Below are 21,069 nucleotides of genomic sequence, written 5' to 3' on the forward strand. Positions count from 1 at the left end.
TGCATTTGCATCTGGAGACGCAGATGTGGTTTGGGGTGTGAGGGGGTTTACTGCACCAAAATAAAATGATGACTGACTATAACTGAAATGGGCGCAATGCACCTGCTTTTCATTTAACCTATGAGCATTACCAAACATATCAATAAGTCCCTCACAGTTCATTTTCTGTTGCATAATGATGTTCTGATATGATGCCTCCATTGCGATCAGGCTGTAAATCTATTTATGTACAGTGCAGTGAAAATGGTTGCACACCCCTTCAGCTTTGCATAATTTGTCGTTTTATAGTATGAAATGATTGTTCATTTTAACAGACTGTACAGAAAAGATTCTACACCTGCACCTCACCTACAACTGAGAACAACCAACAGGTAAGGGAACTAAAAACATTTCCTATTACTGCCAAGCTACCCTTGAGGAGATGACTACACACAGGTTTGCTCAGATTGAGCTGTCCAGTGGTCCTCAGTTGAGCTGTAAACTGGGGCACTAACCGGTGTCTAAGACATTACCAAGCTTAATGCAGAAAAAGAATTGTGACATTTTCAAAAGGTGTGGGTACAAAATGAAACAGTTGTAACAAAACAACAAAAGTTTAGATTTTGGTTTATTTCTATGTAAATTCATTCAGAATTTCTTTCTTCTCGTGCTGTTTAGTCATCATTTGAGGCTTTGGGACCTTGCATGAGGCGGAGTACCCTGATATCTGATATCACATTGTCACCTGATTATCAAATGATTGCAGTAAGTAATGTGTGTATAGAAGCTCATCACCAACCTAATTAATAGCCATAGAGACACATTTTAATATCATGTTGCCATCATGAATAAGCACAGATTGGGCGACTCATTTTTGCACAGTTTTAATTAATGACCCGCACAAATGATCATCAAATTGTCAGCAACCACCACGTGTCTCCAATTAGGGAATGACATATTCACAGATGTACTTTTTGAGGCTGCGACACACCTCATCGTACCACTTTCCTTGTGCAACCACTGAGAGGGCAACACAGCTCTCCCTCTTCGTTCCTGTGGGCTGCTTCTTGGAGCGGTCCCAGTTGAAGTAGCTGACTGGCATGCTGTTGACATCAACATACTGGCCTTCTTTCACTATGTCTGCCACGCCGATCCAGAAGTCCTTGGATCCTGGAGCACTCCTCTTTGCATAGTCTCTCAGTTCATTGTTTTCCATCATGTCCCGCGGCGTTGCAAGAGTTCCTCCTTGTGCAATACAGTCTTCATTTGCTTCATGGTAATGTCTGGGTTCCTCAATTGTAAGATAACACTTCCTGTGAGCTTTAATGCCACGGAGACAGACTGAAAGCACAAAGCACTTCATGAGTGAACTGATTTGTAATGTAACTACTGTATGTTGTACTCAGAGAGTTCAAATTTATTGCATTGTTTAGTTTTCTCAGTAATAGGAAAACAATTATGATGCGCATCATTAAAAAATTATATTTTTTAATATGTTTTTGAATGTTTTTAATACGTTTCTCCAACATAATTTGTAGCCATATTTGTTCACTAACATAGTATGGAGAAAAGCAGGACATAATAAAAATAATAATCAACAATCAATGAATAAATACATTTATGGTGTTTAACAGTAAGTCTTATAAAAAAGGAAAACAAAAGGAAAAACAAACAAACGAAAGTATAAATATAAAAATAATAATTTAAATGTTTTTAAATTACCAGTAAATTAACTGCCTCTCACTGGAATTTTTCCACTTTTGCAGTTTAACCATTTACTTTACAATGTACTGGATGCTGTGAGCGCTGCTGCCCTCTGCTGGTGACTGTAGTTCTAACTCTAGTTCTCAAGTCACCAATTATCTCTCAGCTGTGGGCACACTCTTGCAGGGTGGCTCAGTGGACTCAATTGACAAGTGAGTTGGAGAAAGCACCCTTACATTTTTAGAAAACAACCTAAAATTAGATTTACATTATCAACCAGCCGTTTTACTTATTTCTTTTAAACAAACATACTGAAGACTGCATGAATCTACTGTCATCTCTCTTGTTCGCCTTCTTTTATCTAGTGAGGGCAGTACCTGTCTGCAGCGCCTGCATCTCTTTCAGTGAATTCACCTCCCACCACAACCTCTCAAGCTGGGACTTTACATCATCTTCCTCTGCAGCTGCATGCCCACCAAGAGGCAAGAAAAAAAAAGAAACAAAAAAACAGGTCAGATGAACATCGGCACATTATCCATGAACTGTGTGTGATGTGAATACTTACCTCCAGACTGGCGAGGTGACACGGCCTTCCTGGTGCGAGATGGACGGCCAGAGCTGAAGTGGAGCAAAGAGAAGCAAAGAACGAGGAAGACGGGGAGGGCCAGGCGTGCCATGTCTGAGGCCAGTATAGGTCCTACAGGACAGGACACAGTGGCACACGTACTGCTGTGCAAGGAACCAAAAACACTGCAGGCGGCTCAATATATACTGGGCCCTCTGTGTGCCTTTCTGGGTTCTCCCCCTGCATTGGCTCCAGCTCTGTTTGTTTTTGTCCAAACATCAGGAGGAGGTGAGAGAGGTATAAGGGTGGAGTGGTAAATAATGACTTCCCTGTGTCTGGCTTTTCATAAATATTTGCTTGGGACAAGGTGCGCTGAGCAGTATTCCCTTTCATTTCACAAACAAACTGGAAATTCATTGACTGCTTCACTATTACAGAGTGTTCTTCACCCCCATCCCCCTTTCCATGTCACTTTTGGACAAGTGGAAAATAATGTTAACGCCTTGGTGTCAACTAAGAAAAAAAGTGCCAACATGTGTGAACTGTCAAATGCTACCAGCCCAAAGTGAAATGCAGGATTCATGTGCAGTAAGTGGTATTAATCTACACTTAAGGCTTGAATTTACAACTTTTGGTGCATGAAAGGGAGTAAGCGAGTACATGTTTCTCTAAAATGTTTCAATCACACAGACTTCCAGTTGTAGAGTCTTTAAAAATAAAGCTGCTATTAGAGACGAGGAAGTCCAGGCCCCAGCTCTGGTGCAGGCAAAGTTATTTTTAGAGTGAGATGTTGTATAAAGATGGGAGGAGTGAGCTAAATAAGAAAAACCACTAGGCATATGGGCTTGGTATAGCAATACAACTCTCAAAAGCAGCTCAAGTATGTTTTCCCATTTTACAGTCTTCAAATTGTACATTTCTAAGCATGAACTTTCGTTCAAGACAGTTCTTCATTATATGTTTCGCCTCTAAGCGACATATTCCTTAGAATATATTTATTTGAACTAAAACATCATTGTTAATGAAAAACTGTAATCATTTCATTGGTTGCAACATATACTGTACACCTACTACTCCAAGATGATCTTCTGAATATATATTGTTTTCCAGAAAGATATAGAAGCTGTATCTTGAAATAAAAGATGAGAGAATAATTTATTTTAATGTTAATATAGTAGGTGTAGATGGATGTAAACTGGGCCTGTACTGTAATTTAGTTTAAACTCATTGCACAGCATAGAGTCCAAGTTCTATGTTTAGATAGCATGAAAAAAAAAAGCTGTATTAGCCTTGTATGCTGTTCCGTTGCAGCCTCTGCTAACACGTCTCCCCTTCCAGCTTGAAGCACATGTGAAACCTGAACTAACCCAGAAATCCCAGACAGACAGCACTGAGGGTCAGTACTTCTAGTTTAATTAATGAATCATGATCACATTCATCAGATCGTCACATAAAAATGTGCAACAATTCTGTCAACAGAACATGAATTAATTCAGGCTGTACTGACTGCATGTGGAATTTGAAAATCTCTCACTTTGTTGCCACCTGGTGCCAAACTGGGGCTATGCAGAAAGTGTATACTAGTACAATATGAAAGGTAATGTACGCTGAAAAAACTTTTTAACACGAGGAAGTACATAATATATCTCAGAAAATACGAAACATTTTCTGTAACAGTAAAAGAGGGACAAGCTTTTTATGTGATGTGGAGAGAAGTGCCTCCAGGGAGGGTGCAAATCTTATGTGACACTACACCAAGCATTTAACAAAGACAAAAACACAATCATGGAATACTTTGCAGAGCAATTTATTCAAGTAGCTGTACTCAAAGAAAGTACACAACAAAAAAAATGTGACAACCACAGGTAAACCATAGTTTAGAAGGAATTTTGTGAACAAACTACAAGGCTAAACACTTCCTTAGACATGTTTTTCTTTTTTTTTTATTAAACGAGGCAATATGAATCCACACACTCAAAAACTCTCTCTCTCTCTCTCACACACACACACACACACACACAGACCTGACATTAAAGGCATCAAAATTGAGATGTATTTCCAAAGTGTGTCAATATCATTTTCCTTATTTCCAAGTCTAGCAATCAGTTTCTAAATCTAAAGAGTTAAATGCGCCCTTCAACATCATCTCTCCGCTGTTTACCATTCAGCTTCAGAGCATGCAGTGTTTTCCCCTGTTAATCCTGCTGTTCCGAAATTATTTCTAATTTCTTAAGATGGCATGATTATGAAACACTGACTTGTTCTATTGTTTTAATACTTGAGAGAATACTTTTTGATGTGTACTCTGGTTTTCGCTTTAATAATTCAGGTAAAGCAATTAATAATTCAGAAGACTCGCCAATATAAAACACACTGAATAAGCACGGCCGAAGAAATGGTGAAAAGGAAACACAATGCACTTTTGTTTTTACTTGAAAAATGAAAAATCAGATCAGTCGTCTGTAGGAGGTGAGTGTGAGCAGCAAACAGTTGTCCCCTGCCAGCTGTTCTTCTCCTGCATTTCATTTCTAACTCAGAGATGTGGAGCAAAGCAGAGCACATCTTAATTCAATAAAGTAAGACACATCACCCTGCCTGTATACACCAGCTCACTATAAAAATAACTTATGTTGGAGTCTTATGGCACTTTTGTTGTGAGGCACCGGCAAGTAAACAACTTTTGGTCTGACGAGCAGAGACTCCACAAGCCTTGAACTGTAGCCTGACTGACTTTACTGATATATTTCATGTTCGTGCTGTATTTACATGCAAGACTCTGGCACAGATAATAAATTAGAAACTCAAATTTGATTTATGCCACTGCTTAAAAATCCAACCTGCCAAACAGTGTAACACTGCGTGGTGTCGCATTTTAAGTATTTTCGCAAAAGTTCTGAATATACAGTTTAGTGGGAAAACAAGACAGCGCTCTGGTGGCAGCATATATTCACTTTCCTACAAATGATATGATCCTTAAACGTTTGCCCATCTGTTTTTAATATTCTCGTGAAAAAAAAAACATTTTTTGTTTGTTCAATGCGAACTTCATACGAGGAAAGCAGTTCAAGTATCAAACACTTGTTTGTAGCTCCAAGGCACTGGTGATCTCATAATATTACATGGCTGGCACATAAAAATGAAAGAGCATGCATATATCTACACGCTGACTTTTCTACCCCTACTGGCTTCCACGTTATTATTGTAACACGAGAAAGTGATTCACTCCATTGGTCAGAAGCGTCATTTTCTTGAACATTTGTCAATTGTTTGCTCTCATTTTCTGACTGTCACCTCTGAGGACAGACATGATATGGCACTTACGCGCTTTACTAAATTTGTGTCTAAGGGTGCTAATCTTAAAGTGATAACAGAAAGTTAGCATTTTTACTCAGTCTGTTGCTAATTCAATAAACTGTTGGCAGATGGAGCTGGAAAATGGACACAAACCTATTTACGTCATTTTCTAGCACAACATCACTTCATGATAAAGAATATAATAATACTACGTGGAGAATGGCACTTGCAGTTGTTGCCTGTGTGACAAACATGATGTTAGTCTTCATTTAACCAAAAAAATGTTGCTTGACCAATCAGCTGACAAACAATAGGTAACAGACAAGAGGCACAAACATATTCTGTACACACGCACATACTGTACATTCATGCATACATGCATACAGCACATGCATACATACTACACAACACTGTGTGTGTGGTTGTGTTCCTCTGTGGGGATTGTGTGCAGCCTCTCCAGTCTCTAGGTGTGTTGCAGTCGGGTTTGTTGGGTTTAATGGATGAAAGGCATTCGCTCCTTGCTGTCGTTGTCTCCCTCGGGCTCCTCTTCTTCCTCTCCTGCTTCGCTGGTCTCCGTGCTGTCGCTGGCCATCTAGCGGTGAAATGTTATTCAGTGATCGTTAGCTGTATGCTGAGCTACTCCAACAGCAAAACAGACGGGACAGTATATGTGTAACTGTGCCCGCTGCTAATGGGGTGCTCTATACAGGCTATATAATACTTTCAATATGTGGATGTCCACACATCTCATGGTTTTTCTAGGTCTGTTGTTGAGATCACCACGGAAACGACAGGAGGAAATCCTACTCACTGCCTTCTTATGACCCTGACTGGACCTGAAAATATGCCATAGTCATCAGAAATGTCAAATCGAAATATTTATCAACAACATACACCACAGCTGCATGGTCAATTAGGTTCAGAGATAGAAAAACTCATCTGATGCACCATATATGTTTTCAGTGTTTCACTATAGATGTTCTTAAAAGTGAGCATTCTTTAATTGTCATTAACTTGATGGAACTCCCCCAAATTGGTTCTGTGTTTTGCATCCTTTGGGATCTGTCAATTTATCGCCATCTTCCTCTTTCTTCTTCCTCTTGTCAGTCATGTACCCTCAACCATCGATCTCATATAATACTTTCTGTGTTTTTTTTTGTCATGAATATTCATCTAATCTGGCATCCAAATTAATAAAATCTAACTAAATTAACGTTTTTACTTCAGTGTGACATTCTGACACGTCTGTTGTTTCCTGTTCAGGTTATAAATGGTAATTTCCTTTTTTTACATTACAAAATGGAATAAAAACTAGTAACTTTGAAATTAATTCAGCCACTCTTCTTGTTGCATGAGCTGAAAATTGTAAATCTTTGTAGAACTGCTCTTAAACTTAAGGAGGTCAGTCTTTACTGAGAACTGGCGCTCAATGGCCGGCTACACAGTCCTGTCTATCAATGTATGCGCTCTGATACCATTCCTACCATCAACTAGGAAAAACACATCTAAAACGTTCTTGTTACCAGAGGGGTGGGAGCCTTCTCAACGTCGAGAATGAGTTTTCCTATGTTGCCTCTGTCATGGATTCTCTGCATGGCCTCTTTTACCTGAGAATAAAAGACAGCAATAAAAGCAACTCACTTTCAACAAGCTGAACTGTTGAGAACAACAGTGTGACATCACAAATAGAATCTCAGAAAATAATGACTCTTATATTTGACATATAAAATCTATACCAATTAAAAAAAATGAACAAATGAAACTGAACCAATAGTTGGGTTCATCCATACAGTTGTTTAATTTTGGTTGAATGACATTAATGCAAATAAATCTGCGCCTTTCTTCTCTGTGGTCAGTGTAGTTCACTTACCAACCACAACTCAAAGTTCTAGAAGTTGCTGCTATCAAACAGTATTAGGTTGCTGGTTCTACATCTAAAAGTCTAATCCAGATTGTTTCATAGAAAAAGACAAAAGTGTTAGACCAACTCAAGTTACATTTTGAATTATGTGTGAAACAGATTTGAGCTGTAACACACAGCAAAAATGTAGTAAATGTGTAAAAATGCTAAAGAAACAAGGGTGCCTAGCAACCTTTCACTCCTGCTCATAAAATTGGTGAATGATGCCAACAATAAGCTTTCCAGCAGTATGTTTGCTGTGACATTGAAAAGACATTATAAAAGCACCTGCTGGCCACACAAAGACATTATTGATCCCACACTGGGGAAATGTACGTTTAGGTCATGTCAGACACAGAACAAATTGCTCGGAACAGCTAAAATCTAAACTTACTCTGTGAGAAAAGTTAATGGCCTTAATGTTGACTGAATGATGCTGACTCATCCTGCTGGGCCACATACGACATCACACTGAGCACTTTCTGTAAAAATGAAGGTTTATACTAAGCATACAAACACATGACTTCATTTTACCGATGATTGCTGGAACAACACATGCTCTGTTTTGCATAAGAAATTTCATTAACCAGCTTTAGACCGGAATAAAATAACTAATAACAAATGACGTGAATAATAAACATCTCTGCAGGACACCATACATTCTCACACAACTTTAAAGTGAGTCACATCCTGCAAAAACAAATCATTTCAATATTCACTTTCTTAAAAAAGCCTTCACCAACACTATAAAGTCCTCATCTCTGAGCAGACACAATATCCTCTGTTTATATCTGTTTCATTTATGTGAGTATAAATAAAGTGTATAATAACCTTTTACTAACTTCAGGGAGGATGATTTATTGAATCTAAATGCAACATTAGACACAAGCTTCTGCCAACTAGACATATGATTTCTAATACAGCGTTGGGCCTACTCATCTTCTCACCACTTCCTCTCAATTTCCATCTCTTAATGACATTTTAAAAACAGATTTAGGTAGTAGGTAGATTTCTCATCGTCTATGAAGGCAGAAAAATATACATTCAGAGCAACTTACATGGAACCAGTAAAGAAGACATCATGTTTCTTTCAAAAATAAACTTATACTTATTATTATTATTATATACTACTATTTATTGCTATATATTATTATTGCTATATAAAATTAGTGTATTATTATTAATATTGTTATTATTATAGTATTAGTAGCAATAGTAGTCTAGTATTCTATTATTGTTGTAACTTAATGTATATTCTATATAGACGGTTGTTCTTCATCGTAGCAGAATCCACATAGTTTACATATTTACATTTACACGTTTCACATTGTTTACTATTTACATTTGATTTATATTGTAGCAAACATATTTTTTAACATACTTCCTTAGACATTTCTTATTTCCTGTTTCTATTTTATTTACTTGTTCTACAATGGGAGCAACTGCTCTTATAAACTGTGTGACAATACTACAGACTGAACCATGGCTGACTCGTGTCGGCAGCTCGAAGTGGCAGAAATCATGTCATCTTGTGTTAGAGAACACAGCAAGTTCACGTTTACCGAGTCTAGAATTACGAAGTGACGAGAAACTAAACATCTAACAATGTCTCAAGCTTTCACTGGAACATTTTTTGTATAGTTTTTATGATGTTAACTAATACTTAGAACTTTCACAACACTGTGCTGTGGCCGACCACTACAGACTACATTTTTGTGACTCCGTGTCACCATCTAATTGGCAAGAGGATAACAGAAGTAAAGTTTGTTGAAAGCTTTCAGACCTTTTTTCGGTCAAGGCCGTTAACAGCGAAGCATCAGTGCTACTCATTAAAGCTTGTCTGACTCAACTGTGCAGAGAAAATTTTCACACATCGGAAAAGATTATGCAGGATGCCGTATCTTGCTTTCTCATTACAGTCTGCACAAAGACACAACTGACTGTGCTTCTTTGTCTGGATGCCATTGTGTCACAAGCATTCATTTGTTAAAAGAAAAAGCGGAAATCAAGCCAGGAGCAAAAATAGGTCAGAAACTTGTTCAGCACTAGTGCTAGACACCAAGTTTGTAGAAGAGGTGGGATTAGAGCTACTTGTGTTGTAGATGAACTTTCAGTTAATCACTGTGAGATAAAAATCTTCCATCTAGTATCTTGCTAAGTATTTACCTTTCTTTCTCTAAAGATTCTTTTTATAAGTAAAATTGCTGGTGGTCAGACAACCTCCTGTTATTCTGTTTCAGTCACGCACAGTCTCCAACTTTTCATTCCAGAAATATAAAGGTTGCCATGGTCAACATGAAAACCAACGCCCACTGAATTCTCCATCCAGGCATATCAACAAATGAGGCAGGCTTTGCCCCTGACACTACATCCCACGCCATCCTCCCCTCTAATGAGATTCTTCACGGGCAATAGTTTCAGTGAATGGCCTGAGCAATCTGCTGAAGTTTAGTGACAACAGTATGTGGGCAGTTTCCCATGAGAAATGAAAATCTGAAGACAGCAATCATTTCATTAACGTTCTCTCGCTCTGACTGTAGATACAAGGTTCAGAAAGACTTGTAATCAGCTTCTCGGGATGTATTGCCTGCACTGCCTCGCCTTTTATCTGACTTAATAACCTACAGTAAGCACCACAGGCAGTGGCTTTTACCCTATTGACTCTACAGCCGTGGGACCGTATGGAACAGTATTGCCTGCTATCAAGGGTAAACCTTCAAAAACCCTTTTTCAGAGCACACATGGTCTTACATACATAGAGGGAAAACACAGGTGTATTTGATAGCACTAAAAACAACAGCATTGCATTTAGGAGAGCCAGCTTCAACGTTGATGGAACTAGATGGAACTGAGCCATCGTTAATGAAATGTTTTTCCCCAGTGCTTTTCTTGCTATGACAGTCAAAATGTCTGCCATCAAAAGGTCGATTATTTATTTCTTCTACAGCGACTTTAGATTTTTAGTGTTTGGTGCAAAAGAGCCCAGTTTAAAGGCCCTGCAAAGCCACATGGGTGTTTTCATACATTCAAGCTAATTAGACTTCTGCTTAAGTTACAATGTGTCAAAGCAGTGTCAGAATTATATGGTGTCACTAAACATAAGCCAATAAGAATAATGAAGTTGTAGCCCTTCCTACTTCAGGTGCAACAAAACCAATCAATTAAGCACAGTTTGTGCACGGCCACACCAGGGCTGTCACTTTTAATTCTAAACTGAAATTTTCATTCAAACATGGGAGAAAATAATTTTCTGACCTGTTGAATCCGAGTTAAAAATGGACAGTATATAAGCACAAGAGATTGTTTGCAGCGGTTTCCCTTGTGGTCCTCCAGAGGACGTTACTAACGTTGACTTTTCAATTTGCCCTATTGCAAGCCCAATAGACCTATCTGTACACAAAGCTAATAAATAAAAGTGGAGGAGGACACTCGTGAGCTAGCCATGCTGATGAGATAATCACAACACAGAAGCATCTAAGAAGCAGTGTGTGGAAGTGTTTTGAGTTCTACACTGTAGATGGTAAAATTACCAATGAAGATAAGATATGTTTGCTTTGCAAAAGCAGCGGCAAAAGTGACTCTGCAGTGACCACAAACTGAGGACTCAGTGCTTGTTTGCCATCTAAGTGGCACCAAAAACAAGTGGAGCAATGTCAATTATATAACCTCGTCTAAGTGACTACTCAAGACACAAAGTCCAGTTTAATGACACCACAGAGGAAAATATGAAGATCATACTGAAGGGTAAGACACTCTGACCACCAGGGGATGGACATCTCTGGCCACACATTAGCAGTATGTGACAGTCACAGCCATATTGGTTGCGTCCAAATCAATTTGAACAAATTAAAAGTTAGTTAAAACTCGTCTGAACTTTGAACTTTTTGAAAAAGTGACAGCCCCCGTCCACACAGTCTTGCCCTGACAGTCTCATTAGTTGTGCTCTCAGAGATACCACAGCTAATGAGACACTCTCTCTAACAGACCACATGCAGGAGAGTGTTCGAACTTCCCTTGTCATCTCGTGAAGGCAAACTTTCCAGTTCTGGGGCTGAATTTACCAGTAAGTGAGTCCAAATGAACACAGATAACTGGTTAATGTGATGCTGTTACATGATATCTCCTGACTTAAAATTTAAGGAGGATTACCTGAACCCTGGACCAAACAACTGAGCAGCACACAATGGATCATAACAATCTGAGTACTGCAAAAGATATACCAGTTGTGCTATGGCAAAGCTTCAGACATAAGCAAGGCCACCCTGCACTACTATTTTATGATGTCAGTGCGAAAAGTGGCTATTGCTGGCAAGAAGGCAATGAAAATGCTTTCTGTAGTTGGCAGTGAGACCACAGAGCAAAGACAGGACTTATGTCATGCAAATCATATACACAGCAGCAGCAAATGTGTTATGTTAATTCCATTATACAATTCAATATCTTCTCAATGATCGATAAGATGATGCAAAGCCAATAATGTACATATCGTGATTATAATGTGTGTGAATCTACCGTACAAAGATTCACCAGAAACTTGGCACGGTTAAAGAGTTTGTAGAAATCGGGAGAGAGGTGATTGGCATATGGGGTTTGTGTGGGTGTGATAATAATTGAGGAAAAGGAAGAAGCAACCTACCCACCATCTGTGGAAGAATGTCCGACAACAGCTGACAATGTCCCACAGAAAGCAGCAGTGACAAATAACAGCTTATATGCTGCCTGCGATGTTTGCATAAAATCTTTTGTCTTCTTATGTCACCACTGTAATAAGTTCATTTTGAATTTGATCACCACTGATCTCACCGTCTTATCCCCCCGATCACCCCGGGCTCTTACCTCCTCCAGTGCCCACAGGGAGTCGACTACCGGCTTGATTTTCTTTTGCTCATAGAGACCCAAGAGTTTGTCCATCACTGATTTCACAAGACTACATTTTCCGTGCTTGAAGAGGAGGTTGAGGAGCGAGAAACCTGCTATAACTTTGTTCTCCTCGTATAGTTTGATAGGGTTAACCTTCTCCACCTGCCACCACTGGAAAAAAACAAACAAACAGAGACAAGTTCATCCGGATGACTCATTCTGTGTGTGCGTGTGTTTCATTTGCCATGAAATGTTCATTGGATAGTAAAAGGGTACTGTTTCTTTCAAATGACAAATGACAAAACAGCATTTCTGACTCACAGATTTTGCAAAGCTGAAGAAACTCTTTGTTTCCCCAGTTACCATGTTTGACGCGCCTGAAAAAACAGAAATAAAAGGACTGCTGTATGCTGAAGTGACTGGTCAATAATAAGCAGCCACAAAACATGAAGGGTGAGGTGGGGGAGAAACAGTTGGCACCTTTAGACCCTTAGATCTGTAAAACTAATGAATCAATCTCCCTCTAATGCTGTTACTTAATTCATACGGCTTGACAGGAACTAAAGTAATCAACAGAAATCAGATGAGAGGGGTAGCTGTGAGAGACAACACATGTCATTTGCAGGCAATGGAGTATGTTTTATTCAAATTAGCCCCACTATTTCCTCACTCGTCTTTAGAGAAATAGTTTGACATTATGGCAAATACACGGTTCGCCTTTTCTGCTGAGATTAAGCTGAGAAGAACGATACCACTCTCATGTCTTGTTGTTAAAAGTGAAGCTACAGCCAGGAGACAGTAAGCCTAGTTTTGCATAAAGACTGGACATTGGGAAAAAGCTAGCCTAGCTCTGTCCAATGATAACTAAATGCACCTCAGTACCTTACAATTAACACATTGTTTTTACACAGTTAGTTTACTGTCTATGTCTGTCTACGTCTTGTCTGTCTACGTCTTGTCTGTCAAGTTTATTTATAAAGCACATTTAAAAACAACAAAAGTTGGCCAAAGTGCTGTAAAAGCCAAAGAGCAATGAAAAAAATCCATATCCATCCGTCATCTACACCCACTTATCATTTGGAAGGTTGTGGGAGGGACTGGAGCTGATCCAAGCTGACCTTATGCAAAAGGCAGGGTACATACATACAGACAAATAAACACCGACACTCACATTCACACCTACGGGCAATTTTCAAGTTGCCAGGAAAACCCACACAGACACATAGCAAAAACACATATACAACCAGAACAATGACAGTCTTGACAGGGGCTAATCTGAGAGAAAGTGGGAGATTGTACCAAAGTTTAGAGGCCGTGATAGCAAAGATGCAATCACCACTGACTTTGTAGTTGGATCGTGGCTTGACTGAGGCCAGTGTCAGAGGAACAGAGAGATCTAGGTGTGGACTGGGGGCTGAGTAGGTCGGATATGAGGGGGATTGTCAGGCCATTAAGAGCTCTAAAAACAAAGGAGGATCTTGCAATAGATCTGGTAGTGAACTGGAAGCCACTGCAGGGCAATATAGGTCTGATGGGCACCTGGGTTTCAGGGGTAGGGAGAGATGGGTATCATCAGTAGATGGAGAAGAGAATGGGGCCGAGTATGGAACCTTGGAGGACTCCACAGGAGAAATTGGGGAGGTCCATGCTAACTGAGAACGCACTATAGGTGAGATAGGAGAAGAACCAATCCAGTGCTGACCCTGCTTGAGACAGTTTATGAGGACGCCGTGATCTGCTGTGTTGAGAATGCAGTGAGAGACATAAACTTTGGTTTTGTGGCTGTTCTTAGTAATGAGGTCAGAGAAATGTTTCTCCTTCAAGGATTTTACTATTTTGGTAGGTCTCTTGGTGGTTTTATAGTATTTCAAGTGGAATTTCAGGCGTATTTTGTTTCGACCTGTGCTCTACTGTAGTTCCTCCTTAAGGTTCTGGTGAAGTCGTTTCGCCATGACTGAGAGTTGGATTTGGGATTTATTTCTTTAAGGGGTGTGATAGTATCCAGGATAGAGGAACAGGTGTAATTATACTGGGATAACAGTCAGGGACAGGATACCTCAGATGTGCAGGTGTTAGGAAGGACTGTGAAGGCAGCTAATAACTGACTGTCAGTGAAGAAATAATATGTTGTGAGTGTTTAACAAATTTAGGATTGTAACAGGCGTGACAGACACGTCAAAGGAAATACAACAGTGATCAGATCCATCAACATCAGTGATAGAAAAAATTGAAATGGCAATGCCTTTAGAGAAAATCAGGTCCAGAATGTGCTATGAGTAGGCCTTGACATGCTGGGAGAGACTGAAAGTATCTAACAGAGCAGAGAACTCCCTAGAGGTGGGGTTGTTGGGGTTATCGATGTGAATATTAAATCACCGGAGATGAGATAACTGTCAAACTCAGTGGATAAAAGCTCAGCAAAGTCATAAATAAAAGAAGCAGAATATTCAGGAGGCCTATAAATGACTAATACAGGGGTGCAGGAGAAGCACTTCAAGAGGGAGGAGAGGTATTCAGAAGATGTTAACTTTTCAAAAGACAAGTGTTAGCACTGAAATGCAACTCAAAACAAGGCAGCCAAGCCACCACCTTTCCTCTCAGCTCGAACAACCTTCATGAAATCGAAATAAGAAGGGGCTGACTGAACAAGGGCTTCTACACCTGTGACACTATCAAGCCTGCTTTCAGTCAACAACATAAAACCAATATTATGAGAAGTTATAAGACTGTTAATTAAAATTATTTGTTAGCTTGTGACCTAACATTGAGTCATACAAGCATTCAAACATGTCAGCAACTTTCTCAAGTCTTGTTTGCTCCAGTTTCCAGTCTTTATGGGAAGATATGCTGGGCTCAAGCTTCATTTTAATGGACAGATATGAGAGTGGTGCGGTTTTTCTCATCAGGAAAGCATATAAGCATATTTCCCGAAAGGTCCAACTAGTCTTCTAACTGCTAATATTAACTCAAAGTTGAAGCTAATCGATTAAAATTTAACCAAGACACTGCAAATGTAGTTATTTGCACTTTGAAAGTGCTAAGCGGAAAGGCAATGGGTACATTAACACACAGCAAAAGCATGAGTATGTGTATGTGTTCGCACCATAGAGGATGTAGGTTCCCAAAGGCTTCAGCAGAGTCAGGCCTTTCCCTGTGTTCTCCCCACACAGACAGTCCAACACAATGTCTACGCCCTCTGGAGAGATCCTAAAACATCAGAGTGAAGGTGAAGTCCACTGAAAAAAGGATTCACAACAAACAAGTCTTTTCATTATTGATTAATTGGCACATGTTTTTGTAATGAATGATTTGGTCCATTAAAAGTCAAGAGATGTTAAATCTGTTTTACGTGGTCAAACCAACAGGCAAAAACACAAAGATATTCAGTTTGCAATGACATGAAGCTCCAACCAGAGAATGGCTCTAGTTTTTTGATCTACAAATGACTCAAAAGATTAATTGATTATCAAAATAGTTTTGAGCTGAAACAATTACTCGATTAAACAATTAGTATTTCAACAGAAAATTAATTGGCAGCTATTTTAGGAATTTGCAGCTTTTCTTTGCATTATCTGATAAAAACTGAATGTCTTTGGGTTGTGGACTGATGTTGGACAAAACAAGCAATCTGACGACATGACCTTTTTTTCACCAAACAATCAATCCTGAAAATAATCAGCAGATTAATCAATAACGCAAAACACTTGCAGCCCTAAAATAGCTGCAGATTTTCTGTCTAACCACTAATCAGTTAATGGACTGTTTTGGTTCTACTGATCATGTTGTGAGGAGTTCATCTAGGCACTTTTTTTTGTTAAGATAAAGTTCTATCAGAGGCCAGCTTCATACATTTACAGCGATGTGGCTGTTATTACCTTCTTTATGACTGTGAGTGCTAAATGTAAAAATGCAACACATGTATACATATTTATGAGTCCATAAATTCAGTCTATGATTCACACTCTGCAGCAGCTTCAGGTTTTGTCTGATCATGGATTCATAAGATGTGAGCATTGATTCTCTGGAGTATTACTGAGAAAAAGTTGCAGTATACAGCCCACATGTTTTCTTTTGACTCTGCCTACAGTTTTCTTTCAATGAACTTACTAATGTTTTGTAATGCCCACATTACTCCTCATCAGTAACATCATTAATATCATGCTACAAAAAGATTTAATCTTCTTATCGCACACAGAATCGGTGGAACAAAAAAGGTTTGCCATAATGAGACTCATTAAAGTCACAGATATGAAAGAATGAAAGGCATGTTATTATCAAGGCGACCATAATTCCTTACTTTCTGTGTTCTGGCCCTGGACACCTGCTTGGCTAAACTGCTTGGTGGTCTTGTGATTCCCATGGTTTTGCCTTTTGTAAAAAGACTAATTTAATTGTACTTTGCTCTTGATCCTGAGAAGAATGTGTGGGCCAGAGAGATGAAAGCCATATTAACCCACAGCCACTGTTGACATGTAGGCAGAAAGCATGAAACAATCAGTGCTCGTGAAAAATATCTCTATTTTTATGTATCATAATCTGAAAAATAGAATCTGAAAAATACAGCATGTTTCATACATGTATGGTGCCGGTATCCTAGTTACATGACTCAACAGTGCAGCCACAAATTACTGCCAAAGCTCTCTGGAGCAGAGGAGGCAGAATGGTGATGAGCTTCACAACATCTTAAAAACAAAAAAAGATTAAAACTTCACACCGTAACCGCAGCAGATATGTGTCACGCTACATCAAATCCCAGGCAATGTTTGCTAAAAGGTGTTTTCTTTGCTGTGCAAACTGGCTAACACCATGCTGCGTTGTGAATGGAATTCATGGGGTATCATTGCTCAGCCCTAATTGGCTCAGTTGTTCCACATTGCCAGTGTGGACCTCCGCCCTACACAATGCTGCTGCTCTCTGAGATGAGCTGTGCGTTGCCATGGAGACCATGACCATACAAGACCAAATAAGGCAACAGGTAACATCTGCATCCTCGCACAGCCCTCTAAGCACAGTCAGGTCCATGTTATCACACTAGTTCACATGTTTAACGTGCTACAGAAAACCTGCACGATGATGCCTTGCATGTCATTTTTAACATTAACTATGTTGCACAAATGCAACGTGAGGAACAAAATGCAGACCCTTCAACCTGAAAACAACCAGCATACAAACTGTCTATGCTTACTTTTTGACTTCTTGCATATAATCAGCGTTTCTGTCAAAGAGGTGAGTCACAGAGTCTCTGATGGCTGCGTGTTTGAAACATGAGGCGATCCCAAACACTGTGACATTCGGTACAGTGGAGCACAGCTGAGCCACAGCCTGACCCTGAAAATAACAAACAGTTGCAACAGTTCATCAGTGCCTGAGAACACAATACAAAAGCAACAGTACAATTATCTTCAGTAGAATTCCAATTTGAGTCAAGCTTTTAATGAAGTGATTAACTTTATTCATAACAACAGTGTTAACTCTTGAATGATTAGGCATTTCTTTAAGTCATTCCAAAACTTAAATTACTCAAAAGGATGTTTCAAGATATTTTTGGTAAGAAATAATTTAAAGTCTAGTCTACTTTTTTTATTTTGCACTGTGGTATAAACAACAGTAATTAAGCAATAACAGACAACTTGTTCCATTTGTGGATATGAAGCCGTCAGTTAGGACCCGAGTTGGATGAGATGTTGGAACTTGCTTTGTGCTGTGCAATAGTCAGATAACAAATGCACTTACTACACCACCTCCTGCTGAGTGAACCAACACTGACATGCCCTCTCGCAGATTGGCAACCTCAAAGAGCATCATATAGGCAGCCACAAAGTTCAGGGAGAATGCAGCGGCCTCAGCAAAAGTCATTTCATCTGGCATCTTGTAGACAAAATCCACTGGTGTGCAAACAACTTCTGCCCAGGCATTGTAATTCACAAAAGCCATAACTCTGTCGCCTATCTGAAAGAAACGTGTTAGAGTAGCTGGATAACAAGCACACGCAAATGGGAAACGAGCATGTGGCCCTAAGGAGGAAGTTATTAGTAGATTATTGATTATGTGAAAGTATTATCTCATAATAATTAGGCTGACAGCACATCTCTTGTTTTGTTTTACAGAGATTTTGTTGCTCAGAGACTGACAACATTCATTCAAACATCACAGCATTACAGGCTTCCTTCATTTCACTTACCTCAAATCCTGTTGTGTTTTCACCCACTGACTCTACTATTCCAGAGCATTCAAACCCCGGGACAAGAGGAGGCTTTGGAGGATTATCAATCGTCCCCTGACGTACCATCAGATCCAAGAAATTCAAGCCACTGTAACGAAGCATAAATAGGTCCTTACTGTTTGTTGATTAAGTGCCTCTGATTTAATTTAGAAAGTGAATCTTGCATCTGAACTTTCTCTAACTACTGGCAGCTATTAAAAAAATAATAGAAATATTATTTTGTATGAGCTGTTATTGACCTGTGCAATTTATTTCGTTATTATCAGCAGTAACTCACGGGTTATTCCCAAGTGAAAACGAGGCCACATTCAACAGGACTTCTCTATTGAACAGTATTTTCATAACTCAAAGTTATACAAACACTATGCTTTGGTTCAGCTGTCATCTTGTGCAACAAGGAGCCAGTCAGTGGGTTGTAAACGCAGCAATTATCGAATAGAAATTCTGATTGAAAATGACTGGATCTGCCTGAGAAATGCCGGCTTGTCTGAGAGCAGTTTGCTCCTCATTTTGCTTGGTGGGAATGGGCTTCAGCACTAGACTGCACTGGAAAAGACCTGTGGCTTCAGGACTGCGAAATCCCCCAACAAGACGTGCTGCTCAGCGTTCATACTTGTCATAAATGCTGTGTATCGAGGGCATGCAACGGGCAGGCCAGAGCAATCCATTAGCACATATAAAATGTGTCACTGGTATCTTCCTTTTCATTTACCATGCTTTGACGCGGATCTTCACTTCACCATCCTGAAGATCGGGCATTGCCTTCTTGGTTACCCTGAGTTTGTTTAGACCTCCGAAACCTGCCAGTGTCACCGCTCGCATTTCTTTGGCATCGCCGGACGACTCCACGTTTCCTGTTTCTTTCCCCACATGTTTGTCTATCATGCACTCGGTTTCCTCCGTCATATCTGCTCCTTCTTTAGCCATGTCGGAGACCTGCTGCGTGCCTCTCCTCTCCTCCTCAGGGCTCAGAGTGATGTGGTGCGCAGCCTGCGCTCAGACTTGCGCTGTATGGATGGTTATCCACAGTGGAGCCTGAAGGCTCGCCGTCTCCAGTTTTATTCCGTCATGCAGACTTTTTGTCCTGAATAATCTGTTTTTATTATTATTATTATTATTATTATTATTATTATTATTATTATTATTATTGAAGTCACTAAGATGCTGAATAATTCAAATAAAGTTTGCCGTTTCAACAATCTGGACTATAATTCAACCCTTTGCATTGCCTTTGCTGAGCACGGAGTATTAAGAAGTATTAAGGGCACCATCTGCTGGTGAAATGTCTGCAAAACACTTGACTGTGTGCAAAAGTCTGATAATGCAACCCGCGCATACATGATGCAACTGTTTCAGGTCCTTCATCAAGGTTGGTACCTCCAACCTCCCGGACGGTTTCTCTCAGGGCCACACCTTGGATTTAATCATGTCAAAAGGAGTTAACATATTTTATGTATCAGCACTTGATGCTGATGCTTGATCAGCATTTTTTGACTCTCTTGGCTCTGAGTTTCAACTGTTCCACTTCTTCCCCTGATCCCATTACCATCTTCTTTTCTAAAAGCGTTTTAAACTGTTTATCTAAGGATATTGTAAATATTGTAAATGGCTTGTTACAATCTGGTATTTTTCCTGGCTCACTCAAATCTCTCACTTTTGAAGAAGGCCACTCTAGGCCCACCTGTTATCAATAACTACAGACCAATCTCTCACCTCCCATTCCTAAGCAAAATGATTGAAAAGGTCACCCACAGCAACCAATAAAGTACCAGATCTCTATCACTCCGGCTTTCATTGTAACCACAGTACAGATAAAGCCTTGGATAAGGTTATAAATGACTTCTGAATAAATAGTGACGTTGGTAGAGCATCTATCTTAGTATTACTGGAGCTAAGTACTGCATTTGAGGTTATGTAATAAATACTGATCATGATATTTTTATGGGGAGAATTGAGAGATGGTTTGGCCTATTTGGATCAGCTGGACTTTTTAAAATCATACCTCAAAGGACATGATTTTAGTGTTTGTCTTGGAAATTTTACTCTAACAAAATGTATCTCCTGTGGTGTTCCGCAAGGATCAATTTCAGGCCCAGTATTGTTGAATGTGTACTTGAGGCTGCCTCTAGGCCAACAATGTGTGTTACCATAAATATATTGATAACACAATTAAATTTTCCCCTGTCCCCAATTATCTGAGCCCTACTGACACACTGTCAGAAAGTATGAAGGATATTGATAACTGGATGTCTAGTGTATTTGTTACAGTTTAACAGTGACGAGGCAGAAATCATTGCTATTGGGGCAAATGCTGACAAACAGGAAATGTCTTTTAAAACGTCACACCTGTCTTTGGAAAGAGTAACACAGGTCAGAAACCTTGGCGTCATCCTGGATACTCTCCTCACTTTCCAGAGCCACATTAACAGCATAGCTAAAATTGGATTTTATAATTTAAGAAATTTCACAAGAGTAACGGGCTTTTTATAACAGGAAGACACTGAATAACAACCAACCAAGGCACTGAGTTGGGTGCCAAAACAC

The 21,069-nt window shown here is 39.5% G+C and overlaps 2 protein-coding genes across 2 annotated transcripts; both read right to left on the reverse strand.

Moving 5' to 3' along the window:
- Window positions 1-847: 847 nt before the first annotated feature.
- clec3a (C-type lectin domain family 3, member A) lies at window positions 848-2,409 on the reverse strand. Its single transcript, XM_041942065.1, has 3 exons — window positions 2,249-2,409; window positions 2,061-2,147; window positions 848-1,320 (listed from the first exon to the last, which is right to left on the reverse strand). The coding sequence occupies exons 1-3, from the start codon at window positions 2,358-2,360 to the stop codon at window positions 923-925; spliced, it is 597 nt and encodes a 198-aa protein (XP_041797999.1). The 5' UTR covers window positions 2,361-2,409; the 3' UTR covers window positions 848-922.
- A 3,516-nt stretch (window positions 2,410-5,925) lies between these two features.
- On the reverse strand, window positions 5,926-19,452 carry vat1l (vesicle amine transport 1-like). The gene is made up of 9 exons (XM_041941432.1): window positions 19,238-19,452; window positions 18,484-18,613; window positions 18,036-18,251; window positions 17,488-17,630; window positions 15,406-15,509; window positions 12,624-12,679; window positions 12,279-12,473; window positions 7,066-7,149; window positions 5,926-6,134 (listed from the first exon to the last, which is right to left on the reverse strand). The coding sequence occupies exons 1-9, from the start codon at window positions 19,450-19,452 to the stop codon at window positions 6,036-6,038; spliced, it is 1,242 nt and encodes a 413-aa protein (XP_041797366.1). The 3' UTR covers window positions 5,926-6,035.
- Window positions 19,453-21,069: the final 1,617 nt, after the last annotated feature.

This window comes from Chelmon rostratus, chromosome 1 (genome assembly GCF_017976325.1).
Source record: "Chelmon rostratus isolate fCheRos1 chromosome 1, fCheRos1.pri, whole genome shotgun sequence".
Lineage (NCBI taxonomy): Eukaryota > Metazoa > Chordata > Actinopteri > Chaetodontiformes > Chaetodontidae > Chelmon > Chelmon rostratus.